Source organism: Fusarium redolens, assembly GCF_020744475.1.
Source record: "Fusarium redolens strain MPI-CAGE-AT-0023 chromosome Unknown BKA55scaffold_17, whole genome shotgun sequence".
Taxonomy (NCBI): Eukaryota; Fungi; Ascomycota; class Sordariomycetes; order Hypocreales; family Nectriaceae; genus Fusarium; species Fusarium redolens.
The window spans coordinates 913,426-931,136 of NW_025763680.1; the positions used below are offsets into that span (position 1 = coordinate 913,426).

General features: G+C 48.1%; 8 protein-coding genes across 8 annotated transcripts; 5 read left to right on the plus strand and 3 right to left on the minus strand.

Annotated features, from left to right (window-relative positions):
* Positions 1–159: 159 nt before the first annotated feature.
* On the plus strand, positions 160–2,617 carry BKA55DRAFT_597921 (Six-hairpin glycosidase-like protein; the record flags this gene model as incomplete). Its single annotated transcript, XM_046196142.1, has 7 exons — positions 160–224; positions 270–452; positions 502–1,367; positions 1,416–1,800; positions 1,856–2,322; positions 2,381–2,455; positions 2,511–2,617. The coding sequence occupies 7 exons, from the start codon at positions 160–162 to the stop codon at positions 2,615–2,617; spliced, it is 2,148 nt and encodes a 715-aa protein (XP_046044726.1).
* Positions 2,618–3,565: 948 nt separating this feature from the next.
* Positions 3,566–5,076, plus strand: BKA55DRAFT_695143 (cytochrome P450; the record flags this gene model as incomplete). The annotated part of the gene is made up of 3 exons (XM_046200124.1): positions 3,566–3,954; positions 4,002–4,251; positions 4,300–5,076. 3 exons carry the CDS (start codon positions 3,566–3,568, stop codon positions 5,074–5,076), a joined length of 1,416 nt encoding a protein of 471 aa, XP_046044727.1.
* Positions 5,077–5,463: 387 nt separating this feature from the next.
* BKA55DRAFT_695144 (uncharacterized protein) lies at positions 5,464–7,043 on the plus strand (the record flags this gene model as incomplete). The annotated part of the gene is made up of 4 exons (XM_046200125.1): positions 5,464–6,161; positions 6,220–6,574; positions 6,628–6,906; positions 6,963–7,043. 4 exons carry the CDS (start codon positions 5,464–5,466, stop codon positions 7,041–7,043), a joined length of 1,413 nt encoding a protein of 470 aa, XP_046044728.1.
* Positions 7,044–7,365: 322 nt separating this feature from the next.
* On the minus strand, positions 7,366–8,973 carry BKA55DRAFT_522395 (histidine phosphatase superfamily; the record flags this gene model as incomplete). Its single annotated transcript, XM_046188576.1, has 4 exons — positions 7,366–8,374; positions 8,424–8,572; positions 8,626–8,759; positions 8,808–8,973. The coding sequence occupies 4 exons, from the start codon at positions 8,971–8,973 to the stop codon at positions 7,366–7,368; spliced, it is 1,458 nt and encodes a 485-aa protein (XP_046044729.1).
* A 691-nt stretch (positions 8,974–9,664) lies between these two features.
* BKA55DRAFT_579727 (Endonuclease/exonuclease/phosphatase) lies at positions 9,665–10,726 on the plus strand. The gene is made up of 3 exons (XM_046193900.1): positions 9,665–10,178; positions 10,231–10,509; positions 10,568–10,726. Exons 1-3 carry the CDS (start codon positions 9,703–9,705, stop codon positions 10,698–10,700), a joined length of 888 nt encoding a protein of 295 aa, XP_046044730.1. The 5' UTR covers positions 9,665–9,702; the 3' UTR covers positions 10,701–10,726.
* Positions 10,727–11,163: 437 nt separating this feature from the next.
* BKA55DRAFT_544153 (uncharacterized protein) lies at positions 11,164–12,168 on the minus strand (the record flags this gene model as incomplete). The annotated part of the gene is made up of 1 exon (XM_046190669.1): positions 11,164–12,168. The coding sequence occupies one exon, from the start codon at positions 12,166–12,168 to the stop codon at positions 11,164–11,166; it is 1,005 nt and encodes a 334-aa protein (XP_046044731.1).
* Positions 12,169–13,580: 1,412 nt separating this feature from the next.
* BKA55DRAFT_597926 (uncharacterized protein) lies at positions 13,581–14,933 on the plus strand (the record flags this gene model as incomplete). Its single annotated transcript, XM_046196143.1, has 5 exons — positions 13,581–13,698; positions 13,756–13,799; positions 13,905–14,300; positions 14,352–14,552; positions 14,625–14,933. The coding sequence occupies 5 exons, from the start codon at positions 13,581–13,583 to the stop codon at positions 14,931–14,933; spliced, it is 1,068 nt and encodes a 355-aa protein (XP_046044732.1).
* A 1,562-nt stretch (positions 14,934–16,495) lies between these two features.
* Positions 16,496–17,401, minus strand: BKA55DRAFT_708901 (enoyl-CoA hydratase/isomerase family protein; the record flags this gene model as incomplete). Its single annotated transcript, XM_046200748.1, has 2 exons — positions 16,496–17,085; positions 17,155–17,401. 2 exons carry the CDS (start codon positions 17,399–17,401, stop codon positions 16,496–16,498), a joined length of 837 nt encoding a protein of 278 aa, XP_046044733.1.
* Positions 17,402–17,711: the final 310 nt, after the last annotated feature.

The following is a 17,711-nucleotide window of genomic DNA, read 5'->3' on the forward strand; positions in this document are numbered from 1 at the left end:
AGGAGCTGACTATTGATGATCGGGCCCGCTTACCCCGGACTTTGGGGGTCTATATACCAGAGTTTCCCGCTGCGCATGATGAACGAACCTATATTAAAGAGACGCAATTACAGAGATACTGCACGTCGTAATCAAATTCATTAAGACTGGACCGTCACCATGCCGACCTCAAAATTCTTATGTTTGCTTCTACTGCCGACCCTAGCGTTAGGGGCTATCGAGAGGTAAGACTACCTCTGAGGAATGCTTCTAGCCCGCTAAGTTCAAAGAAAACGGATTGTGACAGAGAATAACATCATCCGAACAAAGCTGATCACCAATGAAACGACCCCATTGCAAGTTGGGAACGGCAACTTTGCATTCAGTGTTGATACGACTGGAATGCAAACATACCTCCCTTTCAACACAATGTCCCGCTGGGCTTGGCATAATGACACTGAACCAGCTGGAAAGTAGGCTGAACTCGCCGTGGGTGACTGTTCGGAGGCTGACCGCTAGTAGGCCCATCGATACATACACTGGTGTACCTAAAGAAACACATGGTAGAAATGTATCTTATGATCTCCCCGACCGAGATCTTCCCGATGTTTCTCAGTGGCTCATAGGGAATCCCAATCGTGTCAATCTTGGACGCATCGGACTCCGATATAACGGCGATACGCTGGAATCAAGCAGCATATCCAACACCCACCAAGAACTAGACCTCTGGCAAGGAGTTATCACATCAACCTTCAGTGTTGATGGTGCAAAGGTTAAAGTTGTTACCCAAGGTGACTTCGAGTCAGACGCAGTCATTTTCACAATTGACTCAGAGTTGATCGAGTCAAGAAAGCTCAACGTCGAACTGGACTTTCCATACCCTCCGATCCATACAACAAAGTACAAGAACGAGGTCTTTGTTGGCGTCTACGATTTCCCTATGAATCATACAACAAAGCTTTCAACAAGCCCGAAACAGAACTCAGCGCATATTTATCATGACTTGGGTACCAAGTACTATGTGAACCTTCGTTGGCCTGTGAAAGATGCACTGGCATTAAAGCGCCTTGAGCCGCAGGGTTCTACCAAGCTCACGGCTCATCGATATATCCTTTCATCAAGGCATGGAAAGACCATTTCTTTCGTGGCTCACTTCTCCCCAGATAAGAGAGTACCAGATCTGCCGTCTACTATTGCTAGTCGTAACAGAGCTGGATGGCAAGACTACTGGAGTGAAGGGGGTTTTGTGGATTTGACCGAGTCTACGAACCCCAACGCTACTGAGATACAACGTCGAATCGTGACCTCCCAATACCATGTCAGAGTCAATAGTGCTGCCAATGGTGAGTCTCCGCAAGAGAGCGGCTTGATGAACAACGGTTGGTATGGTACGTAAACCTTGACTAGTGGCGATAGAACTTTGCTGATCTCAAAAGGCAAGTTTCACATGGAGATGGTCGTATGGCACAACGCCCACTGGATCTCATGGGGCCGAGATCGATATTTTCACAATATCTTTCCCGCACTTTATGAAAAGCTTCTGCCTACATCACTCGCCCGGGCGAAGAAGATGGGATGGGAGGGGGCGCGTTGGCCGAAGATGACCGAAACGATCACTGGACGAAGTTCACCTGGTGGAATCAACGCATATCTGATGTGGCAGCAACCGCATCCCATGTACATGGCTATGCTCGCTTTCAAGAGTAAGCCCACAAAGAAGACTCTGAAGCGTTGGGATCCAATTTTGGAGGCGACTGCGGATTACATGGCATCTTATGCATGGTTGAACGAGTCGTCTGGCAGATATGATCTAGGTCCCCCGTAAGTGAAGCAGCAGCTCAACCAGAAGCATGAATTCGTTCTGACATAATCGTAGTGCGATCGGTGTTACTGAAAACACGCCCCCGGAGACAACACTCAATCTTGCTTACGAAGTCGCGTACTGGAGATACGGCCTTGACGTTGCCTGCGAATGGAAGAAGAAACTCGGCTTACCTATACCCAAGCACTGGACGACTGTTGCAAAGAACCTGGCTAAGCCTCCTCAAATCGGCGGACTCTACACAGTTTACGACGGCCTCAACTCTACCTGGTGGGATGATCCGGCACTCAACCGTGACCCGAGAAGTTTGATCATGCTACAGGGCATTTTACCCGACACACCTGCAGTGGACAAGGAGGTAGCGCTACGAACAGCGGATAAGGTCTGGGAAGTCTGGGCTGACCAAAACATCCGGGGATGGGGGCGGCCTGTACTGGCGATTAACTCGGCTCGCATTGGGAATCCTGAGCGCGCGATATATCACTTGACAGCATATGATTATTGGAAGTTTGATGACGCAGGTAAGTAGTGTTGTGCGCTGTATGATATAGGCAGGGTGATACTGAATAATCCGGGTAGGATTTGCCATTCGTGGTGGTGACGGAAACACGCCACCTCCGTTCATGCCTGGTAATGCTGGGTTCTTGTTAGCCGGTAAGCTTACACGATTCTCAAGGAACAACTTGACACTCACTAATGCTGCTGATAGTTGCCTATATGGCTAAAGGATGGGATGGATCGAAAGCTGATACGCCTGGGTTTCCAAAGAACGACGGATGGGTAGTAAAGCATGAGGGACTTCGCAAGGCGCTTTGAGATCCCGCATGGTTTTGCTTGAAGTATGTTCAGTAAAAAATTGTGCTCTACCGTCGAGAACAGGCGTACTTATAGTTGCTGGGAGCTCCCTCGATGTGATATATCGGCTCTATACTCTTGTCAGGTGAAGTTTCACTGATTTGAGATAATGGGTGACATGTTCCAGCCTCGGCCGAACTCGACCCTAAATATTACATCAGAAACCACCATTCCAACTTGCTAGTGTTATTGGCAAAGGTACAGCTTGCTGTAGAAACCACAAAAGGCAACTGATTGGGCATGAAGTATTCATTGCGGCAATACAGAAAGCTGTATCAACCCCACTTCCTTCGTGGCATACGCGTAGCAAGTCTTCTCGTAGGATTTCTCGTAGGATCAGCCTAACAGCGTCACAGGCCTTTTAAAACACACTAAGTTAGTCCAAGAAGCCTGCAAATCATTCCCTGCTTTATTTCTCGGCACATTTCTACCCGCGAAAGAGGGGCGTAAGCTGAGTCAGATGCATCACAATGCTGTAACATCTTAAGGCACGATAGGGACTGGCTTATGTTTTTCAAGCTCGTGGTTGGCTTGAAGCTCGGACTGAGTTGATTCAGTGCTCGCATTCAGGAAGTGGCTTGAGCTAAAAACTCTCTTCCTGTTTACTCATTCTTTAGGTATATGTTTGGGATATGTAACCTCCTTGTCGAGGATGTACGCTTCTGAGCTCCTGCGAGTGTCTTCGTTTTGGCATAGAACTTGCTGTTTCATTGACCATGCTTCATATTTCTGATATCGGATCATCTGTTGACAAGACCAAACTGTTCGAATATGCGGTTATTTTCTTTCTTTCTTTCAAATTAATTACATATATACAACGTCTCTTCTTCCACCCTCTGTCCAAGTTCCCAGGTCCAAAGATCTGTGCCGCTTCGAGATTGTATGAATTCTACTGGGACTCATATCAACATGGCCGGCTCTGGGCTAAATTACCTGACCTTCATAGGCGCTACGGTATGGAACTCTCTCCATTTCCACGCACTCTCTGATAAGCATCCAGGACCTATTGTTCGCATTGGACCAAATGAAATTCATATCGAAGACTCTGAGTACTTCGATACAATCTTCGGATTTCGTCGTTTGAACAAAGAGGCTATGGCGGCTAAGGAATTCGGGATCAATCACGCCCTGTTTGGTGTTGAGGACTACAAGACTTATGTCAAGAAACGTGCTGCATTTGGAAATGCCTTTTCTCGAACAAAGCTTTCCAAAATACAGGACCAAATCAACGAAGAAATCCAAAAAGGATGCACTTGGATTGAGGATAACAGTAAGAATGAAAGCCCTGTTGACTTGGCGTATGTTTATCCCAATCTACACAGAAGAGTCGCTAACCTCTTACAAGCTTCTTGTTTCGGGCTGTTCCAGCAGAAATCATAACCAAATATCTTTTCGGCCAAGAATATGGGTTTCTGCAAGATGTTCAGACAACCAAGAACCTTTACGATAAGAGGATGGACCGGCTGTTTGGGTTCTCACATCTGGGTCGATTCATACCAAAAGAGATACCTCTTTTTGTATCTCTCTTTCGTCAGTTGATCTTGAGAGCTATGGGATTTAACGACCCAGGTTCTGCATTTCTTGATTATTTCTTGGTACGTATTGTGACACTTTGAAGTATACTCAGTCTGACGTGATCATAGCTCGCTCAGAAGTTGGTGCAAAAAGTGGTGGCTCGGCATAACGACCCGAATCGCAAGTTTGAAGGTAACACCCAACCTACGGTGTTTGATGACTTTCTGGGCAGCTCTCTACCCAAGGAAGAAAAGGAAAAAGGCCCTCTTGCTCAACAAGCAGTGGCTATCTGGAGTGGAGGTTGGGACACGGTTGGCTTCGTGTTGACTATGGCGGCATACCAATTACTCCAGAAACCAGAAATTGAGCAGCGCCTTTACTATGAACTCAAAGAGGTCTGGAAGCACCCTGGTGAGCCACCTGAGACCGCGACTTTGGAAAAGCTACCATACCTTACTGCTGTGCTCAAGGAGACGTTTCGCGTTTCGCCTGGTGCGCTTTGCCAGCTGAGTCGCGTCAATCCTAACGGCATTGAACATTATGGTGATTGGGAAATACCTCCGGGCACAATAATCAGCATGTCCATTCCGGATGTTCTTTCGGACGAGGCAATCTGGGGTTCTGATGCTGCTGTATTCAAACCCGAAAGATGGCTCAATGGAGGTGCGGATCTTGACAGATACCTGGTGACTTTCAGCAAAGGAACTCGAGTTTGTCTAGGAATTGAGTTAGCATGGATCGAGACTCGTCTTGTCATCGCTAGCCTTTTCCGAAGGTACGAGATGAGCATCGCACCAGAGGCAGGTATATCTGATGATGATATCATGCCGTATTACGAGGGGTTTACACCTGTAGTCAAGAATTGGATCTCGCGACTGCCAGTGAAGGTGAAGCCTAGAGATTAGGCTGTCTATCTTGTGTTGGTGTCGCCAACGGTGGAGGTCGTCTCCTTCAAATGCGATGTGCCTACCCTTTGCCGATCTATTTCTCGTTTGTTTTCGTATTGTCAGCACTAAACACGGTCCATTCCTGGTTGAAGGCTGGTGTAGTGACACGCATGGACGCTAAATATTAACCTTGCCTCATAATCTTACTTTCTAGCCCAAACTAAACCAAGCACCCCCGCTAGAGGTCTCGTTCTCGGCCATTCATAGACGTCATGGTGCCGCATACCCGTCTTTCAGGGCTGATGGCGGCCTCCACTAATAAGCACTCGACATGGCAGTGAAAACAGACCTCAATCCCCTCAAATATTTTGATCGTCAACTCAAACATTTTGCTTCATTTTCATCATGTCAAACAGCGGACGCGGTCGAGGTAGTTTATTCCAGCGCGGCGGTCGAGGTGGGGGTTTGATAGGGTCAGCTGTCCGTGGCGTAGCAGGTGGTATTGGGCTCGTGTCAGAGAGCGTCAGCTCTTACAAAGAGAAGAGAACCGCTGAGAAAAACGCCGCATCGTCAGAGTCAAGTCAGCAGCCTCAATCGAGCGGCATTGCTGCCAGCGACGAGCTGCCACCGGACTATGAGCCTCAGCCAAGTCACCATGAGGATTTGACTGAAAGACAATGGGAGCTCGACGAAACACAATCCGAGCTACTTTCAAGTCCCCAAGGCGGTACCGACCCCGCTCAACAGACGCAAAAGGACAAGGATCTTGTGGCCACTTTTTTGAGTGTTCATGGCTCTTCTACTGGTCGAACCAGTTCTCAACTAGAACTGCCTGTTATCCTTGCACAGCGGAGGCCAAAAGACCGAGCTCGCGGTTTTGTTCGTGGATATGCCCCAATGCTTGAGGCAGTTGGCATCGACCAGGCGGCTTGGCTGGACTTCCTAGACAAGTTTGACGAGTCTACTAGAGCCTCGCCGTGGATCGAGGTCATCAATTTCGCAGAGATTGGTGGTTTCTTTGTACCAATTGCGCCAAGCATTGCCATTAGTGCTGCAGTGTACAAGACCATCGAAGTTGCGAAGGATGTCCAGAGCAGACAGAGGTAACATTTATTGGCAAGGCCTTGCGCCATCTGAAGCACGAACTTACAAGCTGAACAGGTCAAACAAGTTCATCTCCCAGATGAACGAGCAGTACTTTTATCCCAAGGGTCTATGCTGTCTGATCATGACTTGGCGACCCGATTCCGGAAGGTCTCACGAGGTTGTTGACCTGACATCAACGGTCGCTTCTTCGATTGGATCATATGACTCTGGATTCACTAATAAGTTTAAAACCTCCAGCGGAAAGACCTACGGTGATTTTGCTCTACCCGAGGCTGCCCCTCTCATCTTTCCGACGCTCGATGTCCTTGCTGAGACTGATAGCGAGGAATCGAGAGGTCTGAAGCAAAGCCTGGGCGAGAAGAGAACATATATCCAGGAGTACTATGACAAGAGGGCCCAGGCTCAATTTGTAAGCCATTCAAGTTGAAAGCTGATGGGGATATGGACTTAACTCGACGACAGGCGCTCAACAGACCGGATAACCTCTTGGCCAACCAGCAAGAAGCTCCAAAGTTCACCTCACGATACGCTGATCCGAGCCACCCTTCCAACAATGGTTCGTTGATCTCCCTACTCACTGGCGGATATGTCGACCCCACAAAGCTTCGCCGAGGCTTCAGGGGCCAAGCACCAGAAGGCCATGACCAAGGACGAACCAGTGGAAGACGAACTGACAGGCAGCCCGGGTTGCCGCTGCCTTACAAACCGGTCAAGGCAGCAAGGGAATTTCTTTTCAACAAGGTAACAATATCCAGTGCTTTCCAGTGATTTAATGATGCACAGCTAACTTTGCACAGGATGTTTTGTATCTTATGGTCGTCAACATGCCTACTGAAGATGAACTCCGGGAGGCCAAGGCTGTATTGGACCGTAGATAAATGGTTTAAACACCCCAAAGCCACTGTTCTTTTTTTCAGTTTGCAGCAAATCTATATAAAATTGGTGATTGCTGGTCGGTCGCCTGGGACTGAATGACTCATGATGTCAGGGCTATCGTCGCCATTCGAGCGATGGTACAGTCAAATCCGCTGTCTTCTTGAGCTTTCACCTCAGATACAAATCGAGCTGTTACGAAGGGGAAGAATTTGGAGACCAAATGAAGAAAGTTTAATTAACATATTATTAAAAAGTCCTCCTCGTAAGTGCGACCATTGCCTGATCCCGTCTATCATCTCAATCCTCCCTTATATCATGCCCGCTTTACGGCTTAACAGGCTGCAAGTGCGATTGCGCCAAGTTCGTGAAGAAGCTAGCACCGAGAACCTTGGTAGGAGTGGCAGGGTCCGTCGCATTACAAAGCTTGGCAAAGTTACCGTTCTTCCTGAGTCTGTCCTTCGTGAACTTGGAGTACTTCGACAGAGAGCATGACTTGCCAGGTCCGTCCTGGCAAGAAGGTACTGGGTACACGACATCATTGACCAGAATTCGAACGAACTTCTTCGAGCCGTAACCCTTCTTAGAACCACAGCTGAGACGCTCAAAGGCGATGGTACCTCTCATGGGGGAGATGTTGGAGCTGCGCCAAATACGGTCCTTAGGAATATGATCCAGAGGCAGAGGAGCCTGCTTATCAAAGACCCCAGTAGCAACAGCCAGCTCGTTCAACTGGCCGTCATTCAAGAAGCTCATAAGAATCTTGGGGAGCTTGAAAGGCTTTCCATCAAAGTCCTTACCCGTGGTATCAGGACCAGCAACGAAACGCTCGATGAGAGATTCAAGGAAAGGCACCATCATCTTTGAAGCGACCTTGGTGGCGGGTCCAACACCGTAGTAGTATCTGAGATCTTGCTGATACTCATATGCTTCCAGCTCCTTCTGGGTGAAGGTGTCGCAGAATGGCGAAAGCTTGCCTGTGATTTGCGACTCAAAACCACAGATGTAGGGGAAATCATTCCATGTTGAATCGTCAAGCTGAAGATCTCCCTTGATGTACTTGGACAAGCGCTTCTTGAAGCCTGGAAGCCATCGCTGGCGCCACTCGTCCTGCTGCTTGCTGCTATCATCGACAAAGGTAGGACACATGTCAGACGGAGCAAGGGTATCGCCAAGGTGAGAAGGCACGCCTTTGCCGGTCACGGACACAACCGTACCCAGCGAAGAGTTGGTTCCCAGAAACCCGTGAAGGAAGAGCTGCGCGGTCTGGAGAACTCGAGTGTAGTTGTTGGCCCATACAATAAAGTCTTCGCCCTCGCGGTACAGATCAGGGTATCTGATTGGGTTAGCTAAAATATTACAGACTGCACATCCTAGTTTCTCACCTGTTTCTAATGGTATAGCCCATATCAAACAGCTCCTTGTATCCAGTCTTGCTCAGCTGAGCGATCTGGATCTCAGGGTTGGTGAGAGGGCTTTCCCAAGTATGAATGAAAGACAAAGGTCCAGTTGCAGTGTACTTAGACTCTCGGAACTAAGTTATTGGTTAGTTTTTCTCCAAGCTCGAAACTCTCGAATACTTCTTACACGACGAGCCATCTCAAGCCATCCATTGTGAGCTCCCTGGTCAGGATAGCGGGATCCGTGACGAGATACATAGGCGGCTTGGTCAACCTGGCATCCTTCTGGAACCGCTGAAGAGATTCCGGTCAAGTCCTCGCCTGGATTTGTTAGAAATTAACTCTGAACTCCGGTCAGACACCACGTACCAATGTGCCATGGGCCGTTGGCTCCAACATGAGCCAGAGGGTTCTTTGCTGAAGCCCCATCAGGCAATAGAACGGCTTGGACGGGATCAAGCGAAGCGCCGGCTCCAGCATTACGGGCTGAGCATGATGAGCCTAGCAAGGCAACAGCAACAATCGGGGCTCTCATAATGCCTTCGTTAATGGATCAAGGTCTTGGCGAATGAGTGCACGGATAGACAGAAAAAGAGGAAAGTTCAACGTTCATCATCGAGGAGAAATATATAGAACTACGACATCCCTTGCTCGACCCGGAAATTAAAGTCCAATTCTGTATAGACTGAATGTCATCCAAACTTTCTATTTCCGCCTTTCCGCTCACCAAACAATTGAGATCTATCAACTGCGCCGCGATAAAGAACGGGCCTAGCAGGGGATAGTACAGCACGTGTTCTCTGGGGAATGACTTATTCGGTCGCATAATGCTAAGAAGCTTGGTATCCATCAACGCATTGGTGGAAAAGTCAAAACCTCGGTAAAGACGGGCGAATTGCCCAATTCGGAAACGCAATAAGAACGATAGTAGACCAGTAAAACAAAGGAATCAATCTACGTGCCTCACTGACGTAGTGTGTAAATGTGATGGTTTCTATATGCCGCGGTTTATGAAGTTGGAAAGAAGAAGCTGCTTTTCGGACAACAATCGCTTTCGTAGTTTGAGCCCGCGATATCACTTCACGAGCTCCGGCTTTGGACCCCTGACAGGAAGGTATTATGCAGATCACGATGCAACATTACAGATCGGCTCATGAAGCTTGGACGTGGTGTTCTCCTCTTTATGTCGCTCCCCCCATAAATTGACGGTGAGTTCGAGCCATTATCGTAGCTTCAGCCTTGGTCACCAACAAGACAAGAAAACATGTCAATTCGCACTATGTCCAGCCGGCTCCTTGCCGCCGCCCTCACTCTTGGTGGTCTTTCCATGGGACAGGCCACTGGAAACTTCAACTTCCTTACATACAATGTTGCTGGACTTCCTGCCATCATCAACAACAACGAAGTTCCTGGTGATAAGGCAACTAACGCCAACCTCATTGGCACCGTTCTTGCCACCCAGAAATATGATATTGTCCACAGGCAGGAGGACTTCAACTATCATGCCTACATCTATGCGACTGACAACCATCCTTACCGTACTCCTACCTCTGGAGGTGTTCCATTCGGTGATGGCCTCAACACTGTTGCCAACTATGACTGGACTGGTCTTGTTCGCAAGAAGTGGAACAAGTGCAACCTGAACTCTGGCGATTGTTTGACACCCAAGGGTTTCAGCTTCATGCGCATGAAGATTCAGAACATTGAGGTTGATCTTTACAACCTTCATGCCGATGCGGGGTACGTCGATTGATTGAAGCATACCAGACATTCTCTAACCCAGTCTCTTTAGATCTGACCAAGGTGATGTCGACGCTCGCTCTGCAGGTATCGATCAGATCCTGGCCTACATCAATGCCAACTCCCAGGGAAGAGCCGTAATCGTGGCTGGTGACACCAACGACAGATGGACCAACGCAGGCCGAAGCATCAACAAACTCACCGATGCCGGCTTCAGCGACTCTTGGGTTCAGCTCATTCAGGGAGGCAAGTTTCCCACGGCCGGAGCAACTGCAAACCCATGCAAGGTCCCTGCAGCTGACAACACGTGCGAGATTGTTGACAAGGTTTTGTAAGTCGCCATTCTTGCTGATGCTCCAATGCCTTGCAATATACTAATGAGAATATAGCTATCGCTCGGGTAGCTCCGTGAAGCTCACTGCAAAGAGCTTTAACTATGTTCCTAAGGTTTTCGTTCAGCCCGATGGGAACATTCTTTCGGATCACAATCCTGTACTTGTTGAGTTTTCTTGGTCTACTTAGCCTAGGTAGTGGTAAGGAAATAGGACTATACTAGACCTTAATACTAAGAGCTTAACTTTACAAGACCCTGATGCTGGCAGCCTGCTGTCATCCTAGACAAGGCAAACGTAAACTTATTTGCTCTTCCCTCATTTACTTCATAAAGATGAAATTCTAGTGAAGACACTGATGCAGATTCTCGAACTTATGATGTTGTATTCTCAACAGCTGAATGTTTAGCCAAGGACGTCGAGTGCAAGTAAGCTTTCGTCGGTATAGCGACGAATACCTCACGTACACAGCCATTCAACCTGAAAAGAACATCGGCTCAGCGGCAACCTATAATGAGCATTGCCTTGCGGCCTCTTTGCAATACTACAATGAAGCCCTGCCGAAATTTGGGCTTCAATGCAAGTTTCAACCGATGGATAGCGTATGGCCTGTAAATCGCGGCAGACTTCGTATACGAGCAAATGAAATCTTGCTAAGTCAGCTCAAAGCATGTTTCAAGTGACTTGATCTGGTCTATGTAACCTAGATTTGGGCAGTCGTGAGTTTCAACTGTTGCATAGATGACAGCATTGGACTCTCCCCAAGCGATAGAGTCCCCTAGCTTGGGAGCGGTCTCGAGTAGATAGGGGCCACATGTGAACGACACCTTGCCATCCATATCGAGGAAGGCATGTGTCAACTCATCACAAGTTGAGCCAAGCTCTGTATCGATCCCCAGAGTTCTCCAGCGGCGCTGGTCAATATTAAGAGACTTAATAGTGGAAGGAATGCGAAACCTTCCACCCCAATCCCGAAGTCTCTTGGCAAAGGCGACGCTTCCTGGGCCGTACCAGGCACCATCAACATGGGCTTGGCTCACATACATCATCTCCTGGGCGCCCATAATGTCAGTCACCCGAGCTAGAACCTTTATGGAAATCCTCGTGGCCTCTCCGTTGGCACCCTCGATGGTAGCCTTGTCGAAGTCGGAGAGTTGAACTTCAAGGCTGCTGATATCGAAAATAGCGCGGTTAAGCTCTGGAGGGTTTAATTGTAAAGGACTATCTGAGACTTTGTCTCCATGAATATAAACAGCAGTGCCATTCCAACCTAGGACTTGGCGGAAGTCCTCTGGCCTCAATGCAATTACCGGAGCTGTCTTGCCAAAGAATTCTTCAGCAACAATAACCCCAAGTGTAATGATCTCTTCTCGTCGCTTGAAAATCAGAGCTTTAGGACCAAGCCCATTGAGGATCAATTCCATCATGATCACACTACCACCGCACGATCCCCTCCCACCGGTGATAGCCAAGATAGTATCTTTTAAAAGGCGTCCACTTAGTAGATGGAATCGATCGATGACTTCACCCGTTTTAGGGTTGACTCCGCCCCAGAAGCTCAACTCAAGATTGGGCGCCAGGAGCGTTGCCGACACAACGCCGTTGGTATATGTGGTGCCATGGAAAGAAGTTACCCCATTCTGCGTCATTGAAGCCATCGTTTTATGGAATTGAGGATCGGGTGGGAAGTAGATACGCTCATGAAAACAGTGGATAATATCTTGCAAACCAAAAGAACAAAGATCATCGTAAAAAGGCTTTTATCATAGAACTGTTACCCGAGATCTAGTCACTACAGTCGGATGGAAGCCGAGAGAGAAGTCTCCTTCAAGCCATGAGGTCACGTCTACGGCATCTGCTGAACCAGTAGTTCACTCTGACGTAGCCAATGTAGCTCTAGTGTCTAGATATACCCAATCGAAATAATCGGGTAGTAATACTGTAGTGCCAATTATCGGCTGATAACTCCGTAACGCTATGTAATTTGACTCAGGTGCAACCACCTAGTCCACCAACACTATCAAGAAATAAGTAAGTACATGGTGTCACAGACCAAAGTTTGGTGTAGTACAGTACTGTACATGGTGCCCCAGTACATTTCATATCCCAGCACAACATCATCATTCAGATGAACAGGAACATCTAATGAGCCCTGCACGCGAGACGAGTAAAGTACGTGCTCGTGAAGTCTGGCAAAGGTCGCCAACGCGTCGTCCAGAGACTTGCTAAGCTGCTCAGTCCGGACCCTCTCCAAGTTCTGAGTTCAGCACCCCCTATTTTCCGGGCTCGATATGCTCTGGAAAGCCACAGTCGCATCCATGTCCGACGATCTTGGAGGGTTTAGCCTATATAGGCCAGGTAAAGCAAATTTCCTTCACACACCTGGGGTTAGACCTCATCCCCTGCCCCCCTCCCGCTTGCATCGGATCGGAGGCTGGCCACGTCGGGCCGGTTGAGTCCGTTGAGAAGCCATCATTTGTCTTGTTTTGCTCATTTCCTCCTGGCCAAGCCTAGATCAACGAATGATTGCCCCAGCGAGAGGTAAGCACCAGCGATCGATGGTGAATGGTTAGAAAGGCGGTATCCATGGTTCCACTTCGAATGCTTATAAATCTGTGTGAGTTTGTCCACAAGACAAATTGTGGGGCAATGCTGATGGACTATTTGACTATCACTATCCGTAAGCTGGATGGGATTTGCAGCAGCAGACAAAGCAGGCAAATTGCGGGTCTAATTACGGATACATGGACGACTTCTCGGGCTGTTTACAAGTCCGTCGACTTTGACCCATGTGGGCAGAATTGCTGGGAAATGTAGTTTATTCGGCAGCCCAGCAGAACATCTTCATAACGTTTTGTCTTTATGGCTGGTGGTGGATAGTTATTATTAATATAAATTCTGATAATATAATACCTCGCGCCAAGGACGTAAAATAGGCAGTTTAAGTATTTTAATACAGCCCCCGACCTTGAACTTGATCATCTAGCAGTTCTGTTTTTTCAATTTTCACCAAGCCGACAATCGTCCAGCACATATCCGTAAACCCTCACCCTTTATCCATTAAGACACAATGGCCCCCCAGACACAGAAACAGTGGGTACTTGGCGGCAATAACGGTTTCGGCTCCCTCGAGTTCCAGCCTGACGCTCCTGTTCCGTCCATCGGCGATAGGGAGGTCTTAGTTCGCTGTATGAGCAGCAAGTTTTGCCCCTCTATCTCTGGCATGGCTGATTGAAGTCCACTAGTCCACGCTGCGTCGCTCAACTTCCGCGACTTGATAATTGCCAAGGTACGCTCTAACTTTGCAGTTCTAGCAGCCGTGACTCAACCTTGCATTCCGGTCACGCACGCCTCTGGGTGGCTTTTGGGTTCCTCCGGCTAACAACATCCCCAGGGCCAATACCCTTTTCCAGCCAAGGATGGCACAGTACCAGTGGCCGATGGAGCTGGCGTCGTTGCTGCCGTTGGATCTCACGTGAGTCGCTTCCAAGTCGGCGATCGAGTCGTGGGATCGTTTCACCAGGATCACCTCGCGGGGCCCTTCGACGCCAGCTATCTCCATAGTTCTCTAGGCGGTTCTCTCGATGGCACGCTTCGAGAGTATGGAGCGTTCCCAGAGCAGGGTCTTGTCCGTGCCCCGATAAATTTGAGTTTGGCGGAGGCAGCGTCACTACCGTGCGCTGCACTGACGGCCTGGAGTGCTCTCTTTCCTGATGAAGGCCGGGTGCTGAGACCCGGAGACACGGTTCTTACCGAGGGTACAGGCGGTGTCAGCACCTTTGCTATCATGGTAATTAACCATCGCATCTTAACATGAGTCTTGGAGCTAATGCTGTCCAAGTTTGCCAAAGCTGCGGGAGCCAGAGTCATTGCGACGACGTCGTCGGATGAGAAGGCTCAACGTCTCAAGGAGCTTGGTGCGGACCACGTGCTCAACTACATAAAGAATCCAAACTGGGGAGCGCTCGCCAAGAGCTTGACGCCCAACAAATCCGGAGTCGACCTCGTAGTCGAGGTTGGCGGGCCAGCATCAGCCAGACAGGTATGTCCTCTGTCCAATCCGTACAATGCTGTGCTTGTAAAGCAGAAGCTGATCTACTCGCCTGATTGGTAGGCGCTCACTGCCTTGAAGACCATGGGCGTCATCTCGATGGTAGGCTCGGTTGCCTCGTTTGCCTCGGGGGAAGGAATGAGTCAGTCACCAACATTTCTTGACACGATCCTCGGCCTCTGCACTGTGCGCGGGGTGACTGTTGGGTCAAGGCGCCAGTTTGAGGAAATGAACCGTGCTATTGAGGAAAATGATATTCATCCCGTCTTGGATAAGACGCTCTTTAAACTGGAACATGCTCGAGAGGCCTATGAGTATTTATGGGATCAGAAGCATATTGGAAAGGTCATCGTGCGGATTGTCGATGCGTAGGCTTATTAGCATGTAGAGAAATGCAACCAGACTCTAACGTATCTCAACACCGCATTTTTGCTTCAAATAAATCCAAACTTCCAAAATATTAGCGCAAATATCATATCGTGAGATGAGGATTTTGCGGGTATTTTCTAACGCATCTTCGTCTACTATTACGGCGCAGCTAAGTTAGAGGCTCTTCCTCGCTTGACAATGAGAGATCGGATCGCAGGCGCATAAGCGACAAAAATACAATATTAAAAGTTCCTTTCGCTGACTATTATACCAGAAAAGGAACTCGTTGACCTTATTTTTATAAGAGAAAAGTATTTACAACTGCTCATGAAGTAGGAAATCTATGACTATTTATAGTGCCTTGCTTAATTAAATGGCCGCGCGCCTTATCTCGGTAAGAATTAGGTTGACTGTTTCTTTAATCATCATATAAGCATTATATTGAAGCCATCACGATTTATTTCTGCAGCGAGGAAGAAGTATTTCTCTCAAGAACGACTTAGAGAGTACTATTCTGGTCTTAACCTTTCCCAGTTCAGACCAGGGCACAGTCAATTTCCGTGTCTTCTGCCAGAAGACGAGTCGACATGGCTGTTGAGGAATTATGGATAGTGTTCTTATACCATTGTTTTCACTTCAGTCCGCATACTCTACACACGTTTTAGATAAACTCTACATTCAGTTCATTCATGAATTATGGATAGGCTGGTTTCGGGGAGCAGTGAAAATGTCTCAATTTATATATCTTCATAACACTCCACAAAGGGACATTCGCGAGGAGGAGCCAATGTCCACCGTCACAGGGGATGGTCATCTTCGTCAAGATGGAGCATCCCAAGAGGCCAATGCGCTTCTGGGCGGCAACATAATAGCTCTCGGCAGTAGAATAGTCGTCCGCATCGTCAATACTACTACAAGGCGCGTTGGAGCCTTGCATCAGGTCTGCAGTAACAAAATCCGATCTGTATGGTGATGACAAATAGCCTAAGGCGCATGCCAGAAGCTAAGTATGTATTAGAAAGAAAATCGAACGTCAACATAGGGGTCTTTGCATCACGCACCACGAGACATGACGGTGCATCCCACTTGAACCTATGCTCCATGACATCTTTTGCTATGATTCTTGTGTCAGCCGCATCAAGAATGGGATTTTTGATGTGCACGTTGAGGAAAGGTTTCTCAAGGAGAGCAAGCGTCTCCTCTTCTTGGATGCCACGGCCAGGTGTTGATCTACGAGCCGGATCACAGGTGACTGAGAAGGTTGACCCTGGTTGATCTTCACGGGCCAGTTCAGGTCTCAATATCAAGGTCTCCGTTTCGGAGCGGTGGAAATTGCCCTCGAATATCGGCCATTCTAGCACATCTTCGCACTTTCCAACCACAGTTTCGACAAACTCAAGTAATTCTTTGTAAATTATTAGAGCGACCCTACTTTTAATTGATCTGGTTGTTAGTTTTTATATGGACTCATTATTGGATTTTGTATAGGCGATGATGTTTTGTGCTATGCTTTAAGTGATGTGATTCATTGCTATGAAGTGGTGGTGGTAGTTACGTATTCCGGATTACTCGTAAAATTTAGGCATCAATTCGCCCAGGTTCAACTCTGCGTCCAATAGGCCGATACTACCGATCACTTCAGCTGATCTTGCCTGAGCCTGTTGGGTAAGAGGCTCAACTACCACCCTAGAGAAGGCCTCTGCCTCCGCCTTGACGTCCTCAAAGGACGGGGCTGAAGCGCGGTCGATAAGTCTCTTCGCTTCGCCCAAGGAATTTAGGGGGAACAGTCGGATTCGAGAAGTTAGTCCTTCGATGTAGGCATACATATCTGATGAGGTTTCGAATGCTTTATTAATCCAACCGATCCTTTCAGCTTCGTCCGCAGTAATATCCTTAGCGGATAGGATATACTCCATGGCGCGTCCGCGGCCGATTAGATGGGTGAGAAACTGGGCACCGCCGCCACCTGGGGTTAAGCCTACCCCAACTTCTGGCTGACTAAGAAGAGTTTCAGTCTTAGTTGCAAACCGCATATCCAGAGCCTCCAAGAATTCGGCTCCTGCTCCCCGCGCTTTGCCTTCTATGGCGCCAATTGTAACTTGGCGAAGAGTAGTGATTTTATGAAGAAGGGTTGCGAATGGGTAGATGATATCGGCTGAAAGCCTGTTGTTAGTTATGTATAATATGGAACTTGTGATTACATCGAAGGGTTATCATGACATACGACCATTAGGTTCGGCAAGAATAGAGGCATCAAGGTGGGCAACAAAGAATCTCGGAACATCGCTGTTAAAAACAACGACCTTGGTGTCATTATCAGCCTCAAGTCTCCCGACGAGGTCTGTAAGATCGCTTTGGGTATTCCTGCCCCACAAGTTGATAGTAGGCGACTCCAGGTTATGGAAAGTGACAAAGAGTACGCCCGACTTAAGTGAGGTCTTTAAGGCCGTGTAGTTAGGGAGCTCAAGCATGGTGAAAGAGTAGTTTGCTGATTGTGAGGGAACTGGTTGATTGAGTTGGTGAATGAAAGCGTTAAACTTATTGGACTCGGATCATACTCGTGCCTTTTCAACATCTACGGTCTACCCATTAACGAGAAATGCTAACGTGTCAAGCGATCCGAAAGAGATCTGTAAGTGACCCGCAATTACAAAATGCTCCTATTACTAAAGGAACTTTTGGATAACTTCTCGCGCTAGTATAAACCTTATCAATTGCCGAGGCCAACACATCCATAATAGGTAACACTTCGTCCATACGGCTTTTCCCACCAGCCTCCAG